We start from the raw sequence: 26,949 nt of genomic DNA on the forward strand, positions 1-26,949 counted from the left end.
AGACTTTTCTCTTTTGGATAAGCAGTTCATATTTCTGCATTTATTAGGGATTTTCACATTTTACTTCATTTTACACTACATTTTTTTTGTTCAGTGGTATAACATTTTCACCAAGGCACTGAAAATTCCATTTGCATTAATGTCCAATGTCATGTATTCCTGCCATGTTGCAAATACAGTTCATTTGTCCAGCTTTATTGAGGTATAATTCACAAATAAAAATTGTATACATTTACTAGGTACAACATGTTTTGCTATCCAAGCATACCTCATTTTATTGCACTACATTTTATTGTACTTCACAGATACTATGTTTTTTACAAATTGAAAGTTTGTGCCCACCCTGTGTCAAACAAATCTTTCTGCATCATTTTTCTTTTTTGAGAAAGAGTCTCACTCTGCCGCCCAGGGCTGAAGTACAGTGGCACAATCTCAGCTCACTGCAACCTCCTGTGGCAGGCCAGGTCTCACTAATGCAGACTTCCATAACAACTGTTTCAGTAATGACTGAATAAAGTTAAATACTAAAAGCCAGTGCCCTTATACAAAGGCTGGGATGTAACAAAAGGCCATCAAAACTTTTGCCTAGGCCTGTCCTGGGCCTTAAAGCATGACAAAATAATGAAGGTATTCTTTTTTTTTTTTTTTTTTGAGATGGAGTCTTGCTCTGTCGCCCAGGCTAGAGTGCAGCAGCAGGATCTTGACTCACTGCAACCTCTGCCTCCCAGGTTCAAGTGATTCTCCTGCCTCAGCCTCCTGAGTAGCTGGGATTACAGGCATGCATCACCACGCCCGGCTAATTTTTGTATTTTTAGTAGAGATGGGCTTTCACCATGTTGGCCAGGCTGGTCTCGATCTCTTGACCTCGTGATCCACCCACCTCAGCTTCCCAAAGTGTTTGGATTACAGGCATGAGCCACCGCACCCAGCCCATAACGAAGGAGTTCTCAACAGGACCCATTTAGGATTAAACCAGTTTTATTGTGGGTCTGAAGAAACTCCCCAGGTCTCCACAGACAAGTTTATTGGGGGTCTGAAAGAACTCCCCAAACCTCCGCAATTTAGCGGGAGGCAAGATAAGGGTAATCACTCTCGCACCAAGGGGGAGCTTGCAGTGAGCTGAGATTGTGCCACTACACTCCAGCCTGGGGAACAGCGTGAGACTCCGTCTCAAAAAAAAAAAAAAAAAAAAATCACACCAACGTCTAGACCAATTAGATTAAGTAAATTTACTGAGACTCCAGAGGAAGGTCTTCAGGACTCAGACCTTAGTTATAGATTAAAAGAAGTTAATCACTTACATCTTTAGATGAATGCACACTTACACGTAGACATATAACTTAGAAGGTATATAAGCTCTGGAAAACTTTATAATTTTGAGTTGGTCTGGCAATAATTTCCAGGCCTTCTTGCTGTAACTCATTGCAGAAATAAAAACTCTCTTCCTCCCAAGTTCATCTGCATCTCGTTATTGGGCCATGAGAAAAAGCAGCCCGACCCTCAGTTTGATTGGGGAACACTCCGTCTCCCAGGTTCAAGTGATTCTCCTGCCTTAGCCTGCCTAGTAGCTGGGATTACACGTATGTGCCACCAAGCCCACCTAAATTTTTTTGTATTTTTAGTAGAAATGGGGTTTCACCATGTTGGCCAGGCTGGTCTCGAACTCCTGACCTCAAATGATCTGCCTGCCTCAGCCTCCCAAAGTGCTGGGATAACAGGCATGAGCCACCACGCCAGCCTCAGCACCATTTTTCCAACAGCATGTACTCACTTCATGTCTCTGTATTACATTTTGGTAGTTCTCACAATATTTCAAATTTTTTCATTATTATAATACCTGTTATATTGATCTGTGATCAGTGATCTTTGATGTTACTTATTGTAATTGTTTTGGGGTACCACAAGCCATGCTCATACAAGACAGCAAACTTAATTGATGAATGTGTGTTCTATCTGACTGCTTCACTGACCCACCATTCCCAGTCTCTCTCCCTCTTCTTGGAGTTCCCTGTTCACCTAGACCCAACAATACTGAAATTAGGCCCCTTAATAACCCTACAAGGGCTTCTAAGTGTTCACATGAAAGGAAGAGTTGCATGTCTCTCACTTTAAATCAAAGCTAGAAATGATTAAGCTTAGTGAGGAAGGCATATCAAAAGCCAAGATAAGCCAAAAGCTAGGTCATTTGTCCAGAAAAATGATTCCTTCCAAATTCTGCTGCTCATTGACAATGCACCTAGTCACTCAAGAGCTCTGATGGAGATGTACAAGTAGATTAATGTTTTCCTGCCAGCTAACACAATGTCCATTCTGCAGCCCATGGATCATGGAGCAATCTTGACTTTTAAGCTTTTTTTTTTTTTTTTTTTTTTTTTTTTTGAGATGGAGTTTCGCTCTTGTCGACCAGCTGGAGTGCAGTGGCGCAATTTTGGCTCACTGCAACCTTCGCCTCCCAGGTTCAAGTGATTCTCCTGCCTCAGCCTCCCGAGTAGCTGGGATTACAGGCGCTCGCCACCACGCCCGGCTAATTTTTGTATTTTTTTTTTAGTAGAGATGGGGTTTCACCGTGTTGGCCAGGCTGGTCTCAAACTCCTGACCTCCGGTTTAAGTTTTAAGAAATGCATTGCTCTTTCTCTTAAGCATGCCACTGAAGATCCTGGTATCACCATGGGCCGCCGCCCCGTCCGTTGTTACCGGTATTGTAAGAACAAGCCGTACCCAAAGCCTCAGTTCTGCTGAGGTGTCCCTGATACCATCATTCTCATCTTTGACCTGGGGCGGAAGAAGGCAAAAGTGGATGAGTTTCCACTCTGTGGCCACATGGTGTCAGGTGAATATGGGCAGCTGTCATCTGAAGCCCTGGAGGCTGCCTGAATTTGTGCCAATAAGTACATGGTAAAAAGTTGTGGCAAAGACGGCTTTCATATCCGACTGCAGCTCCACCCCTTCCACGTCATCTTCATCAACAAGATGTTGTCCTGTGGTGGGGCTGACAGGCTCCAGGTATGCGAAGCGCCTTTGGAAAGCCCCAGGGCACTGTGGCCAGGGTTCACATTGGCCAAGTTATCATGTCCATCCGCACCAAGCTGCAGAACAAGGAGCATGCAATTGAGGCCCTGCACAGGGCCAAGTTCCAGTTCCCTGGCGGACAGAAGATCCACATCTCAAAGAAGTGGGGGCTTCATCAAGTTCAATGAGGATGAATTTGAAGACATAGTGGCTGAGAAGCAGCTCATCCCAGATGGCTGTGGGGTCAAGTACATCCCTAGTTGTGGTCCTCTGGGCAAGTGGCAGGCCCTGCACTCATGAGGGCTTCCACTGTGCTGCCCCCTCTTAATACTCACCAATAAATCCTACTTCCTGTCCACCTTAAATTTTTTTTAAAAAATGCATTTAGTAATGTCACAGCTGCCATAGATAGTGATTTCTCTGATGGATCTGATCAAAGTAAATCTGGAAAAGATTCACCATTCTAGATGGCATTTAAAACATTCATGAATAGGCCAGGCGCGGTGGCTCATGCCTGTAATCCCAGCACTTTGGGAGGCTGAGGCAGGTGGATCACCTGAGGTCAGGAGTTCAAGACCAGCCTGACCAACATGGTGAAACCCTGTCTCTACTGAAAATACAAAAATTAGTCGGGCATGGTGGCGTTCACCTGTAATCTCAGCTACTCAGGAGGGTGAGGCAGGAAAATCGCGTGAACCCAGGAGGCAGAGGTTACAGTGAGCTTAGATCACGCCACTGCACTGCAGCTTGGGTGACAGCAGGCACGCACCACCATGCCCAGCTAATTTTTGTATTTTTAGTACAGACGGAGTTTCACCATGGTGGCCAGGCTGGTCTCAAACTCCTGACCTCAGGTGATCCACCCACCTCAGCCTCCCAAAGTGCTGGGATTACAGGCATGAGCTACTTCGCCTGCCCTATGTTTTGCTTATTAATTCCTTGTCAGATAGTTTGCAGATAATTTCTCCCCTTCTGTGGGCTGTCCTTTCACTTTGTTGATTTTTTTCCTTTGGGGTGCAGGAGCTTTTTAACTTAATGTGATCCCATTTGTCCATTTTTGCTTTGCTTGCCTGTGCTTTTGAAGTATTACTCAGGAAATCTTTGCCCAGACCAATGTCCTGAAGAGTTCTCCCAACATTTTCTTGTAGTAATTTCATAGTTTGAGGTCTTAATTTTAAGTGTTTAATCCATTTTGATTTGACTTTTGCATATGGTTAGAGAGAAGTCTAGTTTCATTCTTTTGCATATGGATATCCAGTTTTCCCAACACCATTTATTAAAGAGACCATCCTTTCCCCAATGTATGTTCTTGACACCATTGTTGTAACGAGTCCACTGTACTGTGTGGATTTGTTTCTGGGTTCTCTATTCTGTTCTAGTGGTCTATGCATCTGTTTTTATGCCAGTACCATGCTGTTCGATTGCTATAGCTCTGTAGTATAATTTGAAGTCAGGTAATGTGATTCCTCCAGTTTTGTTCTTTTTGCTTATGATAGCTTTGGCTATTCTGGGTCTTTTGTGGCTTCATATAAATTTTACGATTACTTTTTCTATTTCTGTGAAGAATGTCATTGGTATTTAATAGGGATTGCATTGAATCTGTAGATTGCTTTGGGTAGTATGGACATTTAAAAAATATTGATTTTTCCAATCCATGAACATGGAATATTCTTCTATTTATTGGTGTCCTCTTCAGTTTCTTTCATCAGTATTTTACTGTTTTGATTATAGAGGTCTTTCACCTTTTTGGTTAATTCCTAGGTATTTTATTTTATTTGTAGCTATTGTAAATAGAATTACTTTCTTGATTTTTCAGATTTTTTGCTGTCGGCATATAGAAATGCTACTGATTTTTATATGTTTATTTTGTATCCTCCAATTTTACTGAATTTGTTTTTCAGTTCTAATAGTTTTTTTGGGGGAGCAGGTCATTAGATTTTTGAAATATAAGATCATATCATATGCAGACAAGAATAATTTGACTTCTTTCTTTCCAATTTGAATGTCCTTTGTTTCTTTCTCTTCTCTGATTTCTTTCTCTTCTCTAATTTCTCTAGCTAGGACTTCCAGTACTTGTCGAATAACAGCGGTGAAAGTGGGTATCCTTCTCTTGTTCCAGGTCTTAGAGGAAAGGCTTTCAGTTTTTCTCCATTGAGTATGATATTAGCTGTGGGTCTGTTATATATGGTTTTTATTATGTTGAAGTATGTTCTGTCTGTCTATATGCAGTTTTTTGAGAGTTTCTTTTCATCACAAAATACATTGATTTTCCCATCTCGGCCTCCTGAGTAGCTGGGACTACAGGGGCATGCCACCACACTTGATTAATTTTTTATTTTTAGTGGAGGTGGAGTCTTGCTATATTGGCCAGACTGGTTTCAAACTGTTGGCCTCAACTGATTCTCTCACCTTGGCCCCCCAACGTGCTGGGATTACAGGCATAAGACACTCACTGTGCCTGGCCAAAATGTTGAATATTATCAAATGTTTTTCCAGCATCTAGTGAAGTAGTCATATCATTTCTGTCCTTTATTTTGTTGATATGATGTATTACATTGATTGCTTTGCATACACTGAGCCATTCTTGTATCCCTGGGATAAATCCCACTTGGTCATGATAAATGATCTTTTTTAATGTATTGGTGAATTTGCTTGCTAGTACGTTGAGGATTTTTGCATCAACGTTTTTCAAGAATATTGACCTGTAGCTTCCCTTCCCTTCCCTCCCCTCCCCTCCCCTCCTCTCTCCTCTCCTCCCCTCCCTCCTTGCTTTATATATCTGGGTGCTCTAGTATTGGATGCATATATATTTGTAATTGTTATAGTCTCTTGATGAATGGACCCTTTTTCATTATATAATGATCTTCTTTGTATTTTTTATAGTTTTTGTCTTGAAATCTATTTGGTATTATGTAGTATAGTTACTTTGGCTCTTTTTTGCCTTCCATTTGCATAAAATATCCTTTCCCAATCCCTTTATTTTCAATCTATGTGTGTCTTTATAGGTGAAGTGTGTTTCTTGTAGGCAACAGGTTGTTGGGTCTTTTTTTTTTTTTTAATCTATTCTGCCACTGTGTCTTTTGATTGGAGAGTTTAGTCCATTTATATTCAATATTATTACTGAAAAGTAAGCACTTAACTACCTCAATTTTGATACTTGTTTCCTTGTGGTTTTGTAGTCCTTCCTACCTACCTACCTTCCTTCCTTCCTCCCCTCCCCTCCCTCCCTCTCTCCCTCCTTCCCTCCTTCCTTCCTTCCTTCTTGTGAAGGTGATTTTCTCTGGTGGTATGTTTTAATTTCTTGCTTTTTATTTTTTCTGTATCTGTTTTAGGTTTTTTTATTTGAAGTTACCACAAGGCTTGCAAATATCATCTTATAATTTACTATTTTAAACTGATGAAAACATAACACTGTAAAAACAAATAAGCAAAGAGAAAACTAATAAAAATTCTACACTTTACCTTCATCTCCCCACTTTTTAACATTTTGTTTTTTCTGTTTATATCTTATATTGTCTATGTCTTGAAAAACTGTTATTTTTTGATAGGTTCATCTTTTAGTCTTTTTTTTTTTTGAGATGGAGTCTTGCCCTGTCGCCCAGGCTGGAGTGCAATGGCATGATCTTGGCTCACTGCAACCTCCGCCTCCCAGGTTCAAGCGATTCTCCTACCTCAGCCTCCTGAGTAACTGGGGTTACAGGCATGTGCCTCCACGCCCAGCTAATTTTTGTATTTTTAGTAGAGACAGGGTTTCACCATGTTGGCCAGGCTGGTCTCAAACTCCTGACCTCATGATCCACCTGCCTTGGCCTCCCAAAGTGCTGGGATTACAGGCGTGAGCCACTGTACCCTGCCCTCGTCTTTTAGTCTTTCTACTACTCAAGGTATGAGTAGTTTATACACAACAATTACAGTGTTACCATATTCTATGTTTATGTGTGCACTTACTATTACCAATGAGGTGTTTTTTTTAACCTTCAGATGATTTCTTATTGCTCATTAATGTCCTTTTCTTTCAGATTGAAGAACTCCCTTTAGCATTTCTTGTAGGACAGGTCTATTGTTGATGAAGTTCCTCAGCTTTTGTTTGTTTGAGAAAGTCTTTATTTCTCCTTCATGTTTGAAGGATTTTTTCACTGGATATACTATTCTAGGATAAAAGCGGGTTTGTTGTGGTAGTTGTTGCTGTTGTTGCTTTTCAGCTCTTTAAATATGTCATGTCACGCTCTCCTGGCCTGCAAGGTTTCCACTGAGAAGTCTGCTGCCAGATATATTGGAGCTCCTTTGTATGTTATTTGTTTCTTTTTTCTTGCCACTTTTAGTATTTCTTCTTTATCCTTGACCTTTAGGAGTTTAATTATTAAATGTCTTGAGGCAGTCTTATTTGGGTTAAATCTACTTGGTGTTCTATAACCTTCTTGTGCTTGAATATTGATATATTTCTCTAGGTTAAGAAAGTTCTCTGTTATTGGCTGGGTGTGGTGGCTCACACCTGTAATCCCAGCACTTTAGGAGGCTGAGGCAGGTGGATCACCTGAGGTCGAGAGTTTGAGACCAGCCTGACCAACATGGAGAAATCCCGTCTCTACTAAAAATTCAAAATTAGCCCGGCATGGTGGTGCATGCCTGTAATCCCAGCTACTTGGGAGGCTGAGGCAGGAGAATCGCTTGAACCCAGGAGGCAGAGGTTGCGGTGAGCAGAGATTGTGCTATTGCACTCCAGCCTAGGCAACAAGAGTGAAACTCCATCTCAAAAAAAAAAAAAAAGAAAAAGAAAAAGAAAATTCTCTGTTATTACCCCTTCGAGTACACTTTCTGCCATGATCTCTCTTTTTAGCTCCTCTTTAAGGCCTGTAACTTCTAGGTTTGCCCTTTTGAGACTATTTTCTACATCTTGTAGGCATGCTTCACCCTTTTTTTTCTTTTTTCTTTTGTCTCTTCTGATTGTATATTTTCAAATAGCTTGTCTTCAAACTCACTAATTCTTTCTTCTACTTGATCAATTCTGCTGTTGAGAAACTCTGATGCATTCTTCAGGATGTCAATTAAATTTTTCAGCTCCAGAATTTCTGTTCGATTCTCTTTAATTATTTCAGTCTCTTTGTTAAATTCATCTGATAGGATTCTGAATTCCTTCTCTGTGTTATCTAGAATTTCACTGAGCTTCTTCAAAACAGCTATTTTGAATTCTGTGTCTGAAAGATCACATATCTCTGTCAGTCTGGGATTGGCCCACTGGTGCCTTATTTAGTTAGTTTGGTAAGGTCACATTTTCCCAGGTGGTCAATGTTTGTGGATGATCATCAGTGTTTGAGCATTGAAAGTTTAGATATTCATTTTTTAATTATTTTTTAATTATTTTTTTTTTGAGACAGGGTCTCAGTCTGTCACCCAGGCTGGTGTGCAGTGATGAGATTGCAGCTCAATGCACCCTTGACTTGCTGGGCTCTAGCAATCCTCCCACCTGAACCTCCCAAGTAGCTAGGACCACAGGCATGTGCCACCACACCCAGCTAATTTTTGCATTTTTGGTAGAGATGGGGTTTCACTAGTTTCCCAGTCTGGTCTTGAACTCCTGAGCTCAAGCAATCCACCCACCTTGGCCTCACAAAATCCTGGGATTACAGGCATGAGCCACCATGCCCGGCCTGGTTAGATATTTATTATAGTTTTTGCAGTCTGGCTTATTTGTTCCTGTCCTTCTTGGGAAGGCTTTCCAAGTATTCAAAGGGAATTGAGTGTTGTGATCTAAGATTTTGATGACTGCAGCTGTATCTGCATTAGGGTGCACCCCAAGCCCAATAATGCTGTGACTCTTGCAGACTTGAAGAGGTGCTACCCCAGTGGTCTTGGGTACAATCTGGGAGAATTCCCTAGATTACCTGGCAGAGACTCTTGTTCTCTTTCCTTGCCTTCCCCCAAATAGAATCTCTCTCTCTCTCTATGCTGAGCTGACTAGACCTTGGGGAGGGGTGACATATGAACCCCTGTGGCCACCACCACTGGGACTGCACTGGGTCAGACCCAAAGCTAGCACAACACTGGGTCTCACCCAAGGCCTGTGGGAACTGCTGCCTGGTTACCGTTGTTGTTTCCTCACAGCCCACAGGCTCTACTGTCAGCAGGTCGTGAATCCAGCCAGGCTTACAGTCTTCCTTTCAGGGAAGTTCATTCCCCGTTTCCAAGTATATCCAGAGATATCATCCCATCTGGAAGTCAGGGCCTGGGGTTGGAAAACTTAGGAATCTATCTGGTGCTCTATTCTACTGCTGCTGACCTGGCACCCATGCCACAAGACAAAGTCCTTCCACTCTTCTCTCTCCTTTCCTCAAGCAGAAGGAACCTCTCCCTGTGGCCACCACCACCCCAGGCCCACAGTGAGTACTACTTGGCTACTGCCAGTGTTCACTCAAGCCCCAAGAGCTCTTCAGCCAGCTTCTGGTGATTGCTGCCAGGCTGGGTCTCTTCTTTGAGGACAAAGGGCTCCCTCTTGCCTAGAGCAAGTCCAAAAATGCCATACAGGAGCCAAGGCCTGGAATCAGAGACCCCAGGAGCCCACCTGGTGCTCTATCTCAGTGTGGCCAAGCTGGTACCCAAGCTGCAAGACAAAGTCCCCTTTACTCTTTCCTCTCCTTTCATCAAGTAGAAGGAGCCTCTCCCCATGGCCACCACAGCTGGGAATGCACTGGGTCACACCTGAGGCCAGCATGGCACTGTGTTTCACCCAAGGCCCACAGTGGGTACAGCCTGGCAACCACTGATGTTTATTCAAGGCCCAAGTGCTCTTTAGTCAGCAGGTGATGAATTCTGCCAGGACTGGGTTCTTCCCTTCAAGGCAGTGGGTTCCCTTCCAGCCCAGGGTGTGTCCAGAAATGTCATCTGGGAGCTAGGGCCTAAATGCGGGCCTCAGGATTCTGCCTGGTGCCCTATTTTACTGTGGCTGAGCTGGTATCCAAGTTGCAAGATAGAGTCCTCTTTACTCTCCCCTCTCCTCTCTTCCCACAGAAGAGAAAAGTCTTGGCCAGCCATGGTGCCCATACTTGTAATCCCAGCACTTTGGGCCACCAAGGCGGGAGGATTGCTTTAGCCCAGGAGTTTGAGAGCAGCCTGGGCAACATAGTGAGACCCCTGTCTCTACAGAGAAAAATAAATTAGCCAGGCATTGTGGGACATGTCTGTAGTTCCAGCTACTTGGGAGGCTGAGGTGAGAGGATCACTTGAGCCTGGGAGGTCGAGGCTGCAGGGAGCCATGACTGCATCACTGCATTCCAGTTTGGGTGACAGACCAAGACCCTGTCTCAAAAAGAAAAAGAAAAGAAAAGAGTCTCTCCCACAGCCATGCTACCCCAGCTGTACTACCTGGGGTGCTGGGCTCTCAGCCACCCCATCTGGTGTCTCATTAGGTTATGTGCACCCGGAGTTCACTGGCTCTGAGTCCAAAAAACCATAGCACCAAAATTGCTAAGAAATTGTAGTCCTTGTGGCATGGACTGCCTTTTAAGTTTAGTGCCCTAGGACACCAGAGCACTTTGGCCCATGGTGGCAAGGCTTGCTGGAATTCAGGTTCTGACAACTAGGATGGATAATTCCCTTCTGGCTATGGCTGGTCTAAATGCTGTCTCCGAGGGTACCTGCTGAATTCTGCTGTGTGTTGCTTTCCGATGTTACAGGGAAGCACTGAGTTCCAAGGCAAAGTCTCACAATCACTGCTCTCTCCCTCCCCAAATCACACAGATTCTCTCTTGTCATGAGGCTGCTGCTACTACTGGGGAGATGGGGGAAAGGTAGCATCAGCAGTTCAAGACTGTCTTTCCTTCCCTCTTCAGTGCCTCTTTCCTTGATATGATGTTAAAAACCAGGTACTGTGATCACTCATCTGATCTTTGTGTCTTATGAAGGTGCTTTTTTATGTAGATAGTTGTTCCATTTGGTGTTCCTGCAGGGCAGAGGGTTGGGGTGATGCTTGCTGGAGGGTTCTATTCAGACATCTGCTCTGCCTCCTCCTCTAAAAGCTCACTTTTGAAAAAAGTGGTTCAGACCAAAACCCACCCGCCCATGGAAAAGGAGGAACTAGGTGGTAAGGAAACAGGTGCACAAAGTGGTGATTACTTTTTTAAAAAAATATAATCGATACAGGTATTTTCAGTATATAATCATATAGAAAAGTTGCCCATTTGGGGGGTGTATAGTTCTTTTTTTTTTTCTTCTTTTTTTTGAGACGGAGTCTCACTCTGTTGCCAGGCTGGAGTGCAGTGGCATAATCCCGGCTCACTGCAACCTCCGCCTCCTGGGTTCAAGCAATTCTCCTGCCTCAGCCTCCTGAGTAGCTGAGATTACAGGCACGCACCACCATGCCCAGCTAATTTTTGTATTTTTAGTAAAGATGGGGTTTCACCATGTTGGCCAGGATGGTCTCGATCTCTTGACCTTGTGATCCACCTGCCTTGGCTTCCCAAAGTGCTAGGATTACAGGTGTGAGCCACCACACCCAGCCAGGGCGTGTATAGTTCTACAATTTTTGTTTTTTTTTTTTTTTTTTTTTAGATGGAGTCTCGCTGTGTCGCCCAGGCTGGAGTGCAGTGGTTCAATCTCAGCTCACTGCAACCTCCGCCTCCTGGGTTCAAGCGATTCTCCTGCCTCAGCCTCCTGAGTAACTGGGATAGCAGGCATGCACCACCACGCCCAGCTAATTTTTGTATTTTTAGTAGAGATGGAGTTTTGCCATGTTGGCCAGGCTGGTCTCAAACTCCTGACCTCAGGTGATCCACCCGCCTCAGCCTCCCAAAATTCTGGGATTACGTGTATGAACCACCTGCCTGGCCAGTTCTACAAATTTTAAGACACGTATGTCCAGATTCATGTAACCACTACACCACAGTAAGGATACGTAACAATTCCAACATTCTAAAAACTCATTCATGTTATTACTTTATAGTTATACCTTCCACTCACCCCCTTACCACCGATTACACACTATATACCATATAAATGGAATTATATGTTATGTAACCTTTTGATACAGGCTTCTTTCATTCAGCGTAATGCCCTGGAAATTCATCCAAAGTTGCTGCTTGTAGAAACAGTTTTTGTTTTCATTGCTGAATAATATTCCACGGTATGGATATACCACTAGTATATTTACCATTTGTAGGACATTTGGGTTGTTACCAGTTTTTGGTGATTATGAATAGAGCTTCTGTAAACATTTGTATAAAGGTTTTTCAATGGACATAGTTTTAATTTTTCTAGGACAAGGGTCATAGCCATAGCCTGTAGGCTGGCTGCCTGTTTTGTTTTGTTTTTTGAGACGGGGTCTTGCTCTGTCACCAGGCTGGAGTGCAGTGGCGCAATCTCGACTCACTGCAACCTCCACCTCCTGGGTTCAAGCGATTCTCTTGTCTCAGCCTCCCGAGTAGCTGGGACTACAGGCGTGCACCACCACGCCTGACTAATTTTTTTGTATTTTTAGTAGAGACGGGGTTTCACTGTGTTAGCTAGGATGGTCTCGATCTCCTGACCTCATGATCCGCCCTCCTTGGCCTCCCAAAGTGCTAGGACTATAGGCGTGAGCCACCGTTCCCAGCCATTAATTTTAATAAAGCTCAACTTAGCCATTATTTTCTATTATAACTCATCCTTTTGGTGTCATGTCTAAGAACTCTTTGCCTAACCCTAGGTCAGTAAGATTTTCTCATATGTTTTACACTCATATGTTTACATATTTTCTCATATGTTTGTAAATTGATTTGTAAAATCAATTTACAAAGATTGCTGTAGCATCTTTGTAAATATCAAATGCCCATATTAGTGTGGATTTATATCTGGACTATCTTTTTTTTTTTCATTGATTTATGTATCTATCTCTTTGCACATACCTCGCTTTCTTGATTACAATAGCTTTTTTTTTTGGAGACAGGGTCTCATTCTGTTGCCCAGGCTAAAGTGCAGTGGTGCAATCTAGGCCCACTGCAGCCTCTGCCTCCCAGGTTCAAGCAATTCTCCCACTGAGTAGCTGGGACTATAGGTGGGCACCACCATGCCCATCTAATTTTTGTATTTTTTGGTAGAGACAGGGTTTCAGCATGTTGGCCAGGCTGGTCTCAAACTTCTGACCTCAAATGATCCACCCACCTTGGCCTCCCAAAGTTCTGGGATTACAGGTGTGAGCCACTGTGCCCGGCCTACTATAGCTTTATAATAAGGTTTAAAGATGGTAGTGTGATTCCTCCAAGTTTATACTTGTCAAAATTGTTATCACATTCTAGTTCCTTTGATTTTCCACCTACATTCTCTAATTTAATTATCTATATCTATGAAAAAATCTGCTAAGAACTTGATTGGAAATGTGTTTGATCTATAGATCAATATGGGGAGAATTGACATCTTTACTGTGTCTTCCAATTCATGGGAATGGTATGTCTCTCCATTTATTTAGATCTTCTTCAGTTGCAACAGTATTTTGTGGTTTTAAGCGTATACATCCTGTACATGTTTTGTTAAGTTATAAGTTCTGTTTTTATAAAGCTAATGTAAATGCTATTTTTTTTTTAGATTTCAGCTTTAAATTGTACATTGCTGGTATAGAGAAATACAACCTCGTATCCTGTGACACTGCTAAACTTACCTATTCTAGGAGATTAATTGTAAATTATTTGAGCTTTTACACATAGACAGTAATGTTATCTGTGAAGAGGGACAGTTTTAGATCTTTCTTTCCAATCTGTATGCCGTTTACTTCTTTTTTTTTTTTTTTTGTCTTATTTCAACATCTTGAACTTCTAGTACAATATTGAATAAGACTGGTGTGAGAGGATATTCTCTCCTACTTAATGATAAAAGTCTTTTTGATCCTAAGGGGAAAGAGTTTCACTGTTAATTAGGTCATTAACCACCATGCCTGGCTGTTTTTTTATTTTTTAATTTTTAGTAGAGATGAGGTATCATTATGTTGTCCAGGTTGGTCTCAAACTCCCTGGCTCAAGCGATCCTCCTGTCTTGGCTTCCCAAACAGCTGGGATTACAGGCTAGAGCCTGGCTAGCTACAGATATTTATAGATGCCTTTATCAGCTGTGCCCGGCCAGCCACAGATATTTATAGATGCCTTTATCAGATGGAGGAAATTTCCTATTCCTAATTTGCTGACGGATTTTATCATGAATGTACATTGAATTATGTCAGATGCTTTTTCTACATCAATTGATATGATCATTTAATTTTTCTTCTTTACACTGTTAATATGACTGCATTGATTGATTTAAAATGTTATACCATCCAGCCGGGAGCAGTGGCTCACGGCTGTAATCCCAGCACTTTGGGAGGCTGAGGCAGGTGGATCACCTGAGGTCAGGAGTTCAAGATCAGCCTGGCCAACATGATGAAACCCTGTCTCTACTAAAAATACAAAAATTAGCTGGGCATGGTGGCAGGCACCTGTAATCCCAGCTACTCAGGAAGCTGAGGCAGGAGAATCGCTTGAACCTGGGAGGTGGAGGTTGCAGTGAGCCGAGATAGCGCCATTGCACTCCAGCCTGCGGACAAGAGTGAGACTTTGTCTCAAAAAATATATATATATATGTTATACCATCCTTGAAAGTCCCAGGATAAACCCTATTTGGTTGTGATGCATTTGTTTGTTTATTGTGGTAAAATACACATAACATAAAACTTACCATTTTAACTGTTTTTAAGTGTACAATTCAGTAACATTAAGTTTGTTCACCATGTTGTGTAACCATCATCACTATCCATTTCCAAAACTTTTTGATCATCTCAAATAGAAACTCTGTGCCTAATAAACAATTACTCCCCACTCCCCACTCCACAAGCCCCTGGTAACCCTAACTCTACTTTTTGTCTTTATGAATTTGCCTACTAGCATTTTTTGTTGTTGTTTTGTTTTGTTTTTTGAAACAGGGTCCTGCTCTGGCGCTCAGGCTGGAATGCAGTGGCATGATCTTGGCTCAAGGCAACCTTCGCCTACTGGTTTCAAGTGATTCTCAAGCCTCAGCCTCCTGAGTATCTGGGACTACAGGCGTGTGCTATCACACCCAGATAATTTTTGTATTTTCAGTAGAAATGGGGTTTCGCCATATTGCCCAGGCTGGTCTCCAACTCCTGGCCTCAAGTAATCCGCCTGCCTCAGCCTCCCCAAATGCTGGGATTACAGGCATGAGCCACTGCGCCCGACCTCGTGGCTTTAAATGACTGAATATGTATTGACATTTTATAAACTACTTGATTCAGTTTGCAATCTTTTTTAGGGTTTTTGCATCTAATTTCATGAGGGATATTGATATTTTCTAATTTCCCTTCAGATATTCTCTGATACATAGATTAATTTAGAAGTCTGTTGTTTAATTTTAAGTGTTCAGGGATTCTCCTATTGTTTGTCTTATTGATTCCTGGTATACTTTTGTTATGGTCAGAGAACATACCTGGCATGATTTCACTTCATTTAAGTTTGTTAAGGCTTGTTTTATGACCCAGGATATAGTCTATCTTGGTGAATGGTTCTATGTGCACTTGAAAATAATGTATAGTCTGCTGTTTATGGGTAGAGTGTTCCTCAAAGTTCAATTAGATCTAGTTGGCTAGTGGTGCTGTTTAATTCTCCTCTTCTTTGCTGATTTTCTTTTTCTGTTTTTTTTTCTTTTTTTTTTTTTTGAGACTGAGTCTCGCTCTGTCGCCCAGGGTGGAGTGCAGTGGTGCAATCTCCACTCACTGCAAGCTCCGCCTCCCAGGTTCACGCCATTCTCCTGCCTCAGCCTCCCAAGTAGCTGGGACTACAGGCGCCTGCCACCATGCCCGGCTAATTTTTTGTATTTTTAGTAGAGATGGGGTTTCACCGTGTTAGCCAGGATGGTCTCGATCTCCTGACCTTGTGATCTGCCCGCCTTGGCCTCCCAAAGTGCTGGGATTACAGGCGTGAGCCACCATACCCGGCCTTCTTTGCTGATTTTCTAATAGTTCTATCAGTGATTGAGAGAGGAGTATTGAAGTCTCCAAATATAATTTTGGGTTTGTCTATTTGCTTTGAGAATTTTGAAGCTGTGGTGCAAGACGCAAACTATTTAGGATTATTATATCTCCTTGGTGAATTAACTATTTTATCATGATGTATGATCCTTTTTTGTCCCTAATGATTTTCATTGCTCTGGAATTTGCTGTGTATGATATTAACATAGCCACACCAACTGTTTTGGTTAATATTTCCATGGTATATCTTTTCCTTTTTTTTTTTTTTGGAGATGGAGTCTTGTTCTGTCACCTGGGCTAGAGTACAGTGGCGTGATCTCAGCTCACTGCAACCTCCACCTCTCGGATTCAAGTGATTCTCCTGCCTCGGCCTTCTGAGTAATTGAGACTACAGGCAACACCACTACACCTGACTAATTTTTGTGTTTTTGTTAAAGATGGGGTTTCACCATGTTGGCCAGGCTGGTGTATATCTCCTGACCTCAAGCAATCCACCCGCCTCGGCCTCCCAAAGTGCTGGGATTACAGGCATGAGCCACTCTGCCCGGCCTCTATTCTTTACTTTTAACCTACATATATAATATTTAAAGCAAGTTTTGGCTGGGTATGGTGGCTATTGCTTGTAATTCCAGTGCTTTGGAAGGCTGAGGTGGGAGGACTGCTTGAGGCCAGTAGTTTGAGACGAGCCTGGGCAACCTGGTGAGCCCCTGTCTCTATAAAAAAACAAAACAAAACAAAAAATCTAGTCAGATATGATGGTACACGCCTGTAGTCTTAGCTACAGGGGAAGCTGAGGCAGGAGGATTGCTTGAGTCCAGGAGTTGGAAGCTGCAGTGAGCTATGATCATTCCATTGCACTCCAGTCTGGGCAACAGAGCAAAACCTTGTCTCTAATACATAAATAAATAAATAAATGCAAAACATTTCTTAAAAAATGAAAAAAATTTTAAAAAGTAAAGCAAGTTTCTTGTAAATAGCATATGGCTGGGCACTGCTTTTATCCATTCTGACGATGTCTTTTAAGATTTAGGTTTAGTCCATTGATGTTTACTGTAATTATTTATGTGTTTGGATATATGTCTACCATCTTATTTTATTTTATTTTTTCTGAGACAGAGTCTTGCCCTGTCACCCAGGCTGGAGAGCAGTGGCGCCATCTCAGCTCACAGCAACCTCAGCCTCCCAGCCTCAAGCGATTCTGGTGCCTCAGCCTCCCAAGTAGTTGGGATTACAGGCGTGTACCGTCATGCCCAGCTGATTTTTCTATTTTTAGTAAAGACAGGGTTTCACCATGTTGGCCAGGCTGATCTCAAACTCCGGGCCTCAAGTGATTCACCCACCTCAGCTTCCCAAAGTTTTGGGATTACAGGTGTGAGCCACTGGGCCCAGCCCCATCTTATTACTTTTTTTTTTTTTTGCTCCATTTTTTATCCTTCTGCTTACCACTTTTCGCCTCCTTTTTGGTTATTTAAATGATTTTTAGCATTCTGTTTTAATTCATATATTGGTTTTGAATATATCTCTTTGAATAGTTTTTTAAATGGTGACTCTAGGGATTACAATACACTTAATTTTTCACAGAATGAACATATTACCACTTAAGTGGAATGTAGAAATCTTACAGCTGGATAGGTATTTTTACCTTTCCCTCTTTACATTATAGATGTTTTCTATTACATTTACATGCATTGTAAACTCCACTAATGTTATAATTTTTGCTTTTGCTTTCTTTTCTCTTTTTTTTTTTTTTTTTTTTTTTTGAGACAGAGTTTTGTTATTGTTGCCTAGGCTGGAGTGCAATGGCGCGATCACGGGTCACCGCAACCTCCTGTCCCAGGTTGAAGTGCTTCTCCTGCCTCAGCCTCCCAAGTAGCTGGGATTACAGGCATGTGCCACCACGCCTGGCTAATTTTTGTATTTTTAGTAGAGACGGGGTTTCTCCATGTTGGTCAGGCTGGTCTCGAACTCCCGACCTCAAGTGATCTGCCCGCCTTGGCCTCCGAAAGTGCTGGGATTATAGGTGTGAGCCACCACGCCTGGCCTAATTTTTGCTTTCAACCATCAAATGTATTTTTAAAAACAATAATGGATAGATCCACTAGACAGAGACCGTCAAGAAAATACAAGACTTCAACAATGGGTTAAACAAGCTAGACCAAATAGACATCTATAGAAAATTCCACCTAACAATATCAAAATACACATTCTTCTTAAGTGCACTTGGAACACTCTTTAGCATAACCCATATGCTAGAGCATAAGAAAAACTTCAATGATTCTTTTTTCAATAAGCCTTTTGTACTCCTAAACCCTCAATAAATTTAAAAGAATTGAAATCATAAAGCATATGTGTTCTGACCAGAATGGAATGAAATTAGAAATCAACAACAGAAATTTGAGAAATTCACAAACATTTGGACATTAAACAACACACTTCTAAATAACCAGTTAGTCAAATAAGAAATCACAAGGGAAACTGGGTGTGGTGGCTCACGCCTGTAATCCCAACACTTTGAGAGGCTGAGGTGGGCAGATCATGAGGTCAGGAGATCGAGACCATCCTGGCTAACACGGTGAAACCTCGTCTCTACTAAAAATACAACAAAAAAAAAAAATTAGCCAGGCATGGTGGCAGGCGCCTGTAGTCCCAGCTAATCAGGAGGCTGAGGCAGGAGAATGGCGTGAACCCGGGAGGTGGAGCTTGCGGTGAGCCGAGATTGCGCCTCTGCACTCCAGCCTGGGTGACAGAGCGAGACTCTGATTCCAAAAAAAAAAAAAAAGAAAAGAAAAAAGAAATCACAGGGGAAATTAGAAAGTACACAGGAAATGAGAAGAAATCACGACATGTGAAATTAGAAAATTAGAGAAATTTGAGATGGATAAATGAAGACACAACATACAAAAACTTATGGGATACAGCTAAAGCAACATTAAGAAGGAAATGTATACCTGTAAAGACTATATTTTTAAAAAAATGACCTCTAAAAAGTAAGTAACCAAAGCATACCACTACAGAAAGTCATTGAATCATAAAGGAAGACAGTAAGAGGGGAAGAAAGGAACAAAGGATCTATGAAACAACTAGAAAACAATTTTTTTTTGAGACACCATCTCACTCTGTCACCCAGGCTGGTGGAGTGCAGTGGCGCAATCTTGGCTCACTGAGACCTCTGCTTCCCGGGTTCAAGCAATCCTCGTGCCTCAGCCTCCCGGGTAGCTGGGACCACAGGTGTGCATCACCTCGTGGGACTAGTTTTTGTATTTTTAGTAGAGATAGGATTTCACCATGTTGGCCAGGCTGGTCTCAAACTCCTGGCCTCAAGTGATCTGCCCACCTCGGCCTCCCAAAATGCTGGAATTACAGGCATGAGCCACTGTGCCCATCTGGAAAACTTTTTTTTTTTTTTTTTTTGAGATGAAGTTTCATTCTTGTTGCCCAGGCTGGAGTGCAATGGCATGATCTTGGCTCACGACAACCTCCCCCCGCTGATTTCAAGCGATTCTCCTACCTCAGCCTCCTGAATAGCTGGGGTTACAGGCATGTGCCACCACGCCTGGCTAATTTTGTATTTTTAGTAGAGACGGGGTTTCTTCATGTTGGTCAGGCTGGTCTTTAACTCCTGACCTCAGGTGATCCGCCCGCCTCGGCCTCCCAAAGTGCTGGGATCACAGGCGTGAGCCACCGCGCCCAGCCGGGAAAACAATTTTTTAAATGACAGTGGTAATCCTTACCTATCAATAATTACCTTGAATATCAGTGGACTTGAAAAAAATGATCTCAAATCAATAGCCTGGGGGAAAAAAAGAGCAAACTGTGCTTAAGGCAAGCAGAAGGAAGGACATAAAGGTCAAAGCTGAAATTAGTGAAATAGAAACTAGAAAAACAACAGAGACCTCAACAACAACAAACAAGTGAGCGAAAGGCTGGACTAGACATTTTTCTAAAGATGATACAGAAATGTATAAAAAGCGTAAGAAAAGATGCTTAGGCTGGGTGCGGTGGCTCATGCCTGTAATTCCAGCATTTTGGGAGGCCAAGGCGTGGTGGATCACTTGAGGTCAGTAGCTCGAGACCAGCCTGGCCAACGTGGCAAAACCCCATCTTTATTAAAAATACAAAAATTGGAATTTGCACCAAAGCAGCAGCTGCATTCCCACAGTTCGATCTTCACCTTCACGATGTTTCGCTTGGTCAAAAAATGCACTAAGTCATCTCCAAGATCAAAGCATTCAGCAAACAATGGCAAGGCAGAGCCACCAGAAAAGTTCACCTGATTTTTATGACAATACGATAATGCTGTATTAGATAGTGGAGCCACTTTCTGTATTGCTATATGGACATATGTAGCAACACAAATCAGAATAGAATGGAACCTGTCCCCTGTTGGCAGAGTCACCCCAAAGGAATGGAGAGATCAGTAATCATCCCAGCTGGTATAATAATGAATTGTTTAAAAAACAGCTCATAATTGATACCAAGTTAAAACACTGTGTACCCATTAAGTTATGGCATTATTGAAGAAATAAAGTACATTTTGAAACCTTCAAAAAAAAATAACAAAAATTAGCTGGGCATAGTGGCAGGCACCTGTAATCCCAGCTACTTGGGAGGCAGAGGCACAGAATAGCTTGAACTCAGGAGGCAGAGGTTTCAGTGAGCCAAGATCGCAACACTGTACTCCAGCCTGAGTGACAGAGTGAGACTGTGTCTCAAAACAAAAACAAAAACAAAACAAAACAAAAAATGCTCAACATTGCTAATCATCATTAGAGAAATGCAAATCAAAATCACAAGGAAATATTATCTTACACCCATTAGGATGTCTACTATCAAAAAAGCAGAAAATCACAAGTGTTAAAGAGGATGCACAGAAATTGGAGCTTTGTGCAATGCAAAATGGTGTAGCTACTACCAAAAACAATCTGATGGGTTCTCAGAAAAATAAAAATAGAATTACCGTATGCATTTCTGGACATATATCAAAAAGAATTGAGAACAGGGTCTTTAAGAGATATTTGCACATTGTACTTTAAGAGATATTTGCTATTTGATTTATAGCAGTATTATTCACAATAGCCAACACGCAGAAGCAGCCTAAATATCCATCAACAGATGAGTGGATAAACAAAATGAGGTGTATACAAATAATGGAGTATTACTCAGCCTTAAAAAGGAAAGGAATTCTGTTACATGCTATAACATGGAAGAACCTTGAGGACATCATGCTAAGTGGAATAAGCCAGTCGCAAAAATACAAATACTGTATGCTTCCACTTATATGAGGTATCTAAAGTAGTCAAATTCACAGAAACAGCAAATCAAATGGTGGTCACCAGAAACTAGGGGGAGGAGGAAATGGAGAGTAGTTGTTTCATGGGTATAGATGTTCAAGTTTTAAAAGATAAAGTTGGGCCAAGTGGTGGCTCACGCCTGTAATCCCAGCACTTTGGGAGGCCGAGGTGGGAGGATTGCTTGAAGCTAGGAATTTAAGAACAGCTTAGGTAACAAAGCAAGACTCTCTCTCTCTCTACAAAAAAAAAAAAAAAAAAAAAAATTAACCCAGCTCAGTAGTGCACACCTGTAGTCCTCAGCTACTTGGGAGGCTGAGGCAGGAGGACTGATTGAGCGCAAGAGTTTGAAGTTGCAGAGACCTATAATTGCACCACTGCATTCCATCCTGGGTGACCGCGAGATCATGTCTCAAAATAATAAATAAATAAATAAATAAATAGAAATAAAAGATGAAAACATTCTGGAGATATATTGCACAACAACATAAGGCTACTGCATTGCACACTTAAAAATGGTTAAGTTGGGCCAGGTGTGGTGGCTCATGCCTGTACTCCCAGCACTTTGGGAGGTCGAGGTGGGCCAATCACGAGGTCAGGAGATCAAGACCATCCTGGCTAACAATGTGAAACCTCGTCTCTACTAAAAAATACAAAAAAAAAAAAAATTAGCCGGACGTGGTGGCGGGCACCTGTAGTCTCAGCTACTAGGGAGGCTGAGGCATAAGAATGGCGTGAACCCGGGAGGCAAGCTTGCAGTGAGCCGAGATCATGCCACCGCACTCCAGCCTGGGTGACAGACTCCATCTCAAAAAAAAAAAAAAGGTTAAGTTGGGCTGGGTGTGGTGGCTCATGCCTATAATCCTAGCACTTTGGGAGGCCGAGGCGGGCATTCACCTGTGGTTGGGAGTTGGAGACCAGCCTGACCAACATGGAGAAACTCTGTCTCTACTAAAAATACAAAATTAGCGGGGCGTGGTGGCACATGCCTGTAATCCCAGCTACTCAGGAGGCTGTGGCAGAAGAATCGTTTGAACTCTGGAGGTGGAGGTTGCAGTGAGTCAAGATCGTACCAGTACACTCTAGCCTGGGCAACAAGAGTGAAACTCTGGCTCAAAAAAAAAAAAAACGTTAAGTTGGTAAATCTTTTTTTTAACCACTATTAATTTTTTTAAAAATCATTTTTAAAGAGTAGAGAAAATCAACAAAGGCAAAAGTTGGTGTTTTGAAAAAAAAATTTTTTTTTTTTTTTTTGAGACGGAGTCTCACTCTGTCGCCCAGGCTGGAGTGCAGTGGCGCGATCTTGGCTCAGTGCAAGCTCTGCCTCCCGGTTTCATATCGTTCTCCTGCCTCAGCCTCCCGAGTAGCTGGGACTACAGGCACCCACCACCACACCCGGCTAATTTTTTTTTTTTCTATTTTTTTAGTAGAGATGGTGTTTCATCGTGTTAGCCAGGATAGTCTCAATCTCCTGACCTTGTGATCAGCCTGCCTCAGCCTCTGAAACTGCTGGGATTACAGGAGTGAGCCACCGTGCCTGGCCTAGAAAAAGTTTTAAAATTCATAAACCTTTTTTTTTTTCTGAGATTGACCAAGAAAAAAGAAAGACTCTAATTACTAAAATCAGGGATGAAAGAAGGGGTATAAAAACTGACTTACGGCCGGGCGCGGTGGCTTATGAAGTGCTTGTAATCCCAGCACTTTGGGAGGCCAAGGTGGGCAGATCACGAGGTCAGGAGTTCGAGACCAGCCTGGCCAACATAGTGTAACCCCGTCTCTAATAAAAATACAAAAAATAAGCCAGGCGTGGTGGCGGGCGCCTGTAATCCCAGCTACTCAGGAGGCTAAGGTAGGAGAATTGCTTGAACCTGGGAGGTGGAGGTTGCCGTGAGCCGAGATCATGCCATTGCACTCCAGCCTGGGCCAAAGTGTGAGACTCCGCGTCAAAAAAAAAAAAAAAAAAAAAAAAAAAAAAATTGATTTACAAGGATGCCTTCTTTCTTCACTTTTATTCAACACTGTATGGATGTTCTAGCCAGGGCAATTAGGCAAGAAATGCAAACAAAAACTATTGAAATAGGAATAGAATAAATAAAACTATCTCTATTCTAGATGACATGATCTTATATATAGAAAACCCTAATGAAACCTCAAAAAAAAAGACCTAAACTATCAGTGATAATAAATGAGTTCGGAGATTCTACCATACAAGGTCAATTAAAAAAAATTAGTTGCCTACTTATACACTAGCAATGAACAATTCAAGTAAAATTAAGTAAACAATTCCATTTATAATATTATCAAAAATAATAAAATAATTATGAATAAATTTAATCCAAAAGTGTAAGACTTGTTAAACTGGAAACTACACAACACTGTTGAAAGAAATTAAAGAAGAGCTAAATCAATGGAAAGGCATCCTGTGTTCATTAATTGGATGTAAACATGTCTACACAAAAACTTGTATACAGGCCAGGCATGGTGGCTCATGCCTGTAACCCCAGCACTTTGGGAGTTTTCGATGGGAGGATCACTTGAGTCCAGGAATTTGAGACCAGCCTGAGCAACACAGCGAGACCCCCATCTCTACAAAAAAGAAAAAACGAAAACAAAAGCAAACCTATACATGAATGTTTATAGCAGTACTGTTTTTATTAGTAAAAGGTGGAAATCATCCAAATTTCCATCTACTGAAGATGGATTTTTAAAATGTGGTATTACTGGGCACAGACACACGTGCCTGTAGTCCCAGCTACTGGGGAGGTTGAAGCAGGAGGGTCGCTTGAGCCTGAGAGTTTGAAGCTGCAGTTTGCAGCTGCAGTGACGCTCCTTGATCCATGCAGGAGCTGTGATCAGGCCTGTGAAGAGCCGCTATACTCCAGCCTAGGCGACACAGTGAGATCTCTGTCTCAAAGAAAAATGTGGTATAGCCATACAATAGAATATTACCTTTGCATAAAAAATAATGAAGTACCAATGCATACTACAACATGAATCAGCCTTGAAAACATTATTCTAAATGAAAGGAGCCAATCACAAAACCTTGTATATCATTTAATGTATATGAAATATCCAGAGTAGGCAAACTCAAAGACACAGAAAGTAGACTAGTGATTGCCAAGGGCTGGGCGGAGGGGAAATCTGGGAGTGCATGTGACTGCCAACGTGAATGGAGTCTCTCATTGGGGTGATACAGATATTTTGGAATTAGATTTTGGGGATGGCTGTAAAACATTGCAAATTTACTAAAAAAAAAAATCACTGAATGAAATTAAATCCTATGGAGATTAGAGGTATTTTCATTTTGGCCAGGCAATCTACCTGATTAGGTTCAAGCCACAAGTTCCCACCCCTCCATTCTGCAGTCTGGTTCCAAAGTCAGTTCAGTGTCCAAATTCTTCCCAGGACTATTCAGTTCTGTCTGACTTGTGCACTACCCAGTGGCCAGTTGTGTCTGTGGGTGATGGTCTCTCAGTTCAGCTGTCAATCTTTGGTGTGTTGAACAGGATCAGATCTATGCAGGAGCAGCTCAAGAATGAGCCCTGGAGTTTGTAGACAAGTTAATGGGGTTGCTTCACTGATTAACTCTCTCTCAGTAATTACCCTGTTGCTTTCATTTGCTGAGGCTTCTCTTTTTAGTCTTCCAAGCAGAAAACAGGTTTTCGTTATCTGGCTCTACCATGCATTTCTACATCTGAAGCCAAGCAGTGGGAGGTCTGAATTGGAAGAGAAGCAACACGGATTGTTTCTGCCCTCTTGGGACCACAGCTCTGTCAATTGGAGAAGGTTCCTCCTGCATCTTGGCTCCTGGGCTCCTCTTGGGGCTGGTGCTAGTGCCACTGTGGGACTGCTTGTGGGCTGAGGTATGAGAGAACAGGGAAAAGAAAAATGGGGAGGAACGAACTTCTGGATTCCCTCGGAATGTTAGGAGACCCTTTTCCTGTTACTTGAGCCAGAAATAGAGAGCATCTTCTGGAGCTCTTTCTATCTACACCCTGGTGCCCACTGCCAGGTTAGTCAGGGGATACCATAGGGGAAACATGGTTATCTCACCACTGGTTTGGTGGTACTTCAAGTTCTGGTCTTCTTGGGAAAGCTGCCTGCAACTATTTAGTTTTCAATGTCTTCCAATAGCTGCTCCATGCATTCCGTACTGTCTCCTGGCTGGACTCCATGCAGGAAGCCTGTCTCCTCCACAGTGTGCGCTCACTCAGGTCACTGCTCAGTTTTATTGTTGGCATTTGTTTGCTTTAATTTTTCAGACTGGCTTCCTAGAGGTTGCTTCTTGTCTGCATAGTTTGTCAGTCAAACATCAGCTAAAGCCAATATGGTTTCCACCATCTGCTGCTGGATCTATGTGCAATGGCACATAGATTGCCCCGGGCCATTTGCAAGGGTGTTCTGGCTTTTACTTCCTAACACTGGCACCAGCACAGACACAGGCTGTGTGCCCTGGGCATATGGACATGGCTTGGGCTTGCTCTAATCTCTGCCAGCTATGAGCCTTCAGTCCATTTGGGTAGTGTGAAGAGTTTACTAAGCTCCCTCTGGCTCTCCCACCTCCTGGAGCTCCCTCTTACATTCCTGACTAATCTGTAGGTCATTTGCTTGTCTCCAAAGGCCCAGAGCCTCAGGCTAGGAGTCAGTGGCCTTTCTTCCTCCTGGTCACTGATATGACCACCTTAACCGGCCATGCTGCAAATTAAAACCTTCCTCACTCTTGCCTCCAGCTCCTGCAGCGAGGTGGCAGGGGAGCTTATTTCCACAGGCTGCCCTGCTGGGGGCCACTGTGTGTGTTATCAACAGCTGGGGTAAATGGGGGTAGCAGCCTGGGCAAAGATGCCACAGACACAGGCTGGTCTTATCCAAGGCTCACTTTAATTCTTTTTTTTTTCTTTTGAGACAGGGTCTGTCTCACTCTGTTGCTCAGGTTGGAGTGCAGTGGTGTGATCACAGCTCACTGCAGCCTCAATCTCCTGGGCTCAAATGATTCTCCCGCCTTAGCCTCCCATGCAGCTGGGACCACAAGTGTGCACCACCATGCCTTTTTTGATTTTTTTTTTGTAGAGACGTGGGTCTCACCACGTTGCCCAGGCTGTTTTTGAACTCCTGAGCTCAGTGGTCCTTCTGCTTCAGCCTCCCAAAATGCTGGGGTTACAGGCGTGAGCCACCACGCCCGGCCGGCTTTCATTCTTAAACACATCCCCATTTGTGCTGTGCTTTTGGTAAAATTACAGAATGCTAAATGGTTTGTCCAGCTACCTTTTGGAAAGATTTGTTGACCTCCTCACTTCATCATGCTAGAAGTGGGAACTTTGATTACTCTTTAAAGAATCTGAAGATGAAGGGAAGACCAACACATAATTTGAGAGAATGTCAAGACTGAGAAAGGTTTCTGTAGCATGGTGCATGCATGTGTGTGTGCTTGTGTAGGGAGAGGCAAAGGGTTCTGACAAGAGGAAGAGGCTGAGGAAGCAGGCTTATCTCCACAACGTGCTGCTGCCACCCAATCATAGGATCTCCTGCAGCAATTCTAGTCCTGATCTCACAAACCTCATACCCTAACTACTGTCCCCCTAATTGGGGTCCCTCCTCAGAGCTTTCCTAAGGCTCCCTAACTTTTCCCCTCACCTCGGTTGAGGCCTCTATGGTTTGGACTTGTTGGTTTTGCCTTGC

The 26,949-nt window shown here is 42.6% G+C and overlaps 1 protein-coding gene and 2 pseudogenes across 3 annotated transcripts in view; 2 read left to right on the forward strand and 1 right to left on the reverse strand.

Annotated features, from left to right (window-relative positions):
- Positions 1-26,949, reverse strand: part of LOC100446839 (LIM and senescent cell antigen-like-containing domain protein 1) — a 59,638-nt gene that overhangs the window by 2,995 nt on the left and 29,694 nt on the right. The window contains exon 8 of one of the 3 annotated variants that reach the window (XM_054547865.2): positions 19,753-19,775. The exons of 1 other annotated variant lie outside the window; for it this stretch is intronic. In XM_054547865.2, coding sequence (XP_054403840.1) covers positions 19,768-19,775 — 8 coding nt within the window. In that variant the 3' untranslated portion in view covers positions 19,753-19,767. Of the gene's footprint in view, positions 1-19,752; positions 19,776-24,197; positions 25,132-26,949 lie in introns of those variants that run through there. One more of the 3 variants, XM_024242334.3, reaches the window with a different exon arrangement.
- Positions 2,649-3,309, forward strand: LOC100442647 (large ribosomal subunit protein uL16-like; annotated as a pseudogene).
- Positions 19,943-20,482, forward strand: LOC129057608 (cytochrome c oxidase subunit 7B, mitochondrial-like; annotated as a pseudogene).

The sequence above is a fragment of the Pongo abelii genome, chromosome 12 (assembly GCF_028885655.2).
Source record: "Pongo abelii isolate AG06213 chromosome 12, NHGRI_mPonAbe1-v2.0_pri, whole genome shotgun sequence".
Taxonomy (NCBI): domain Eukaryota; kingdom Metazoa; phylum Chordata; class Mammalia; order Primates; family Hominidae; genus Pongo; species Pongo abelii.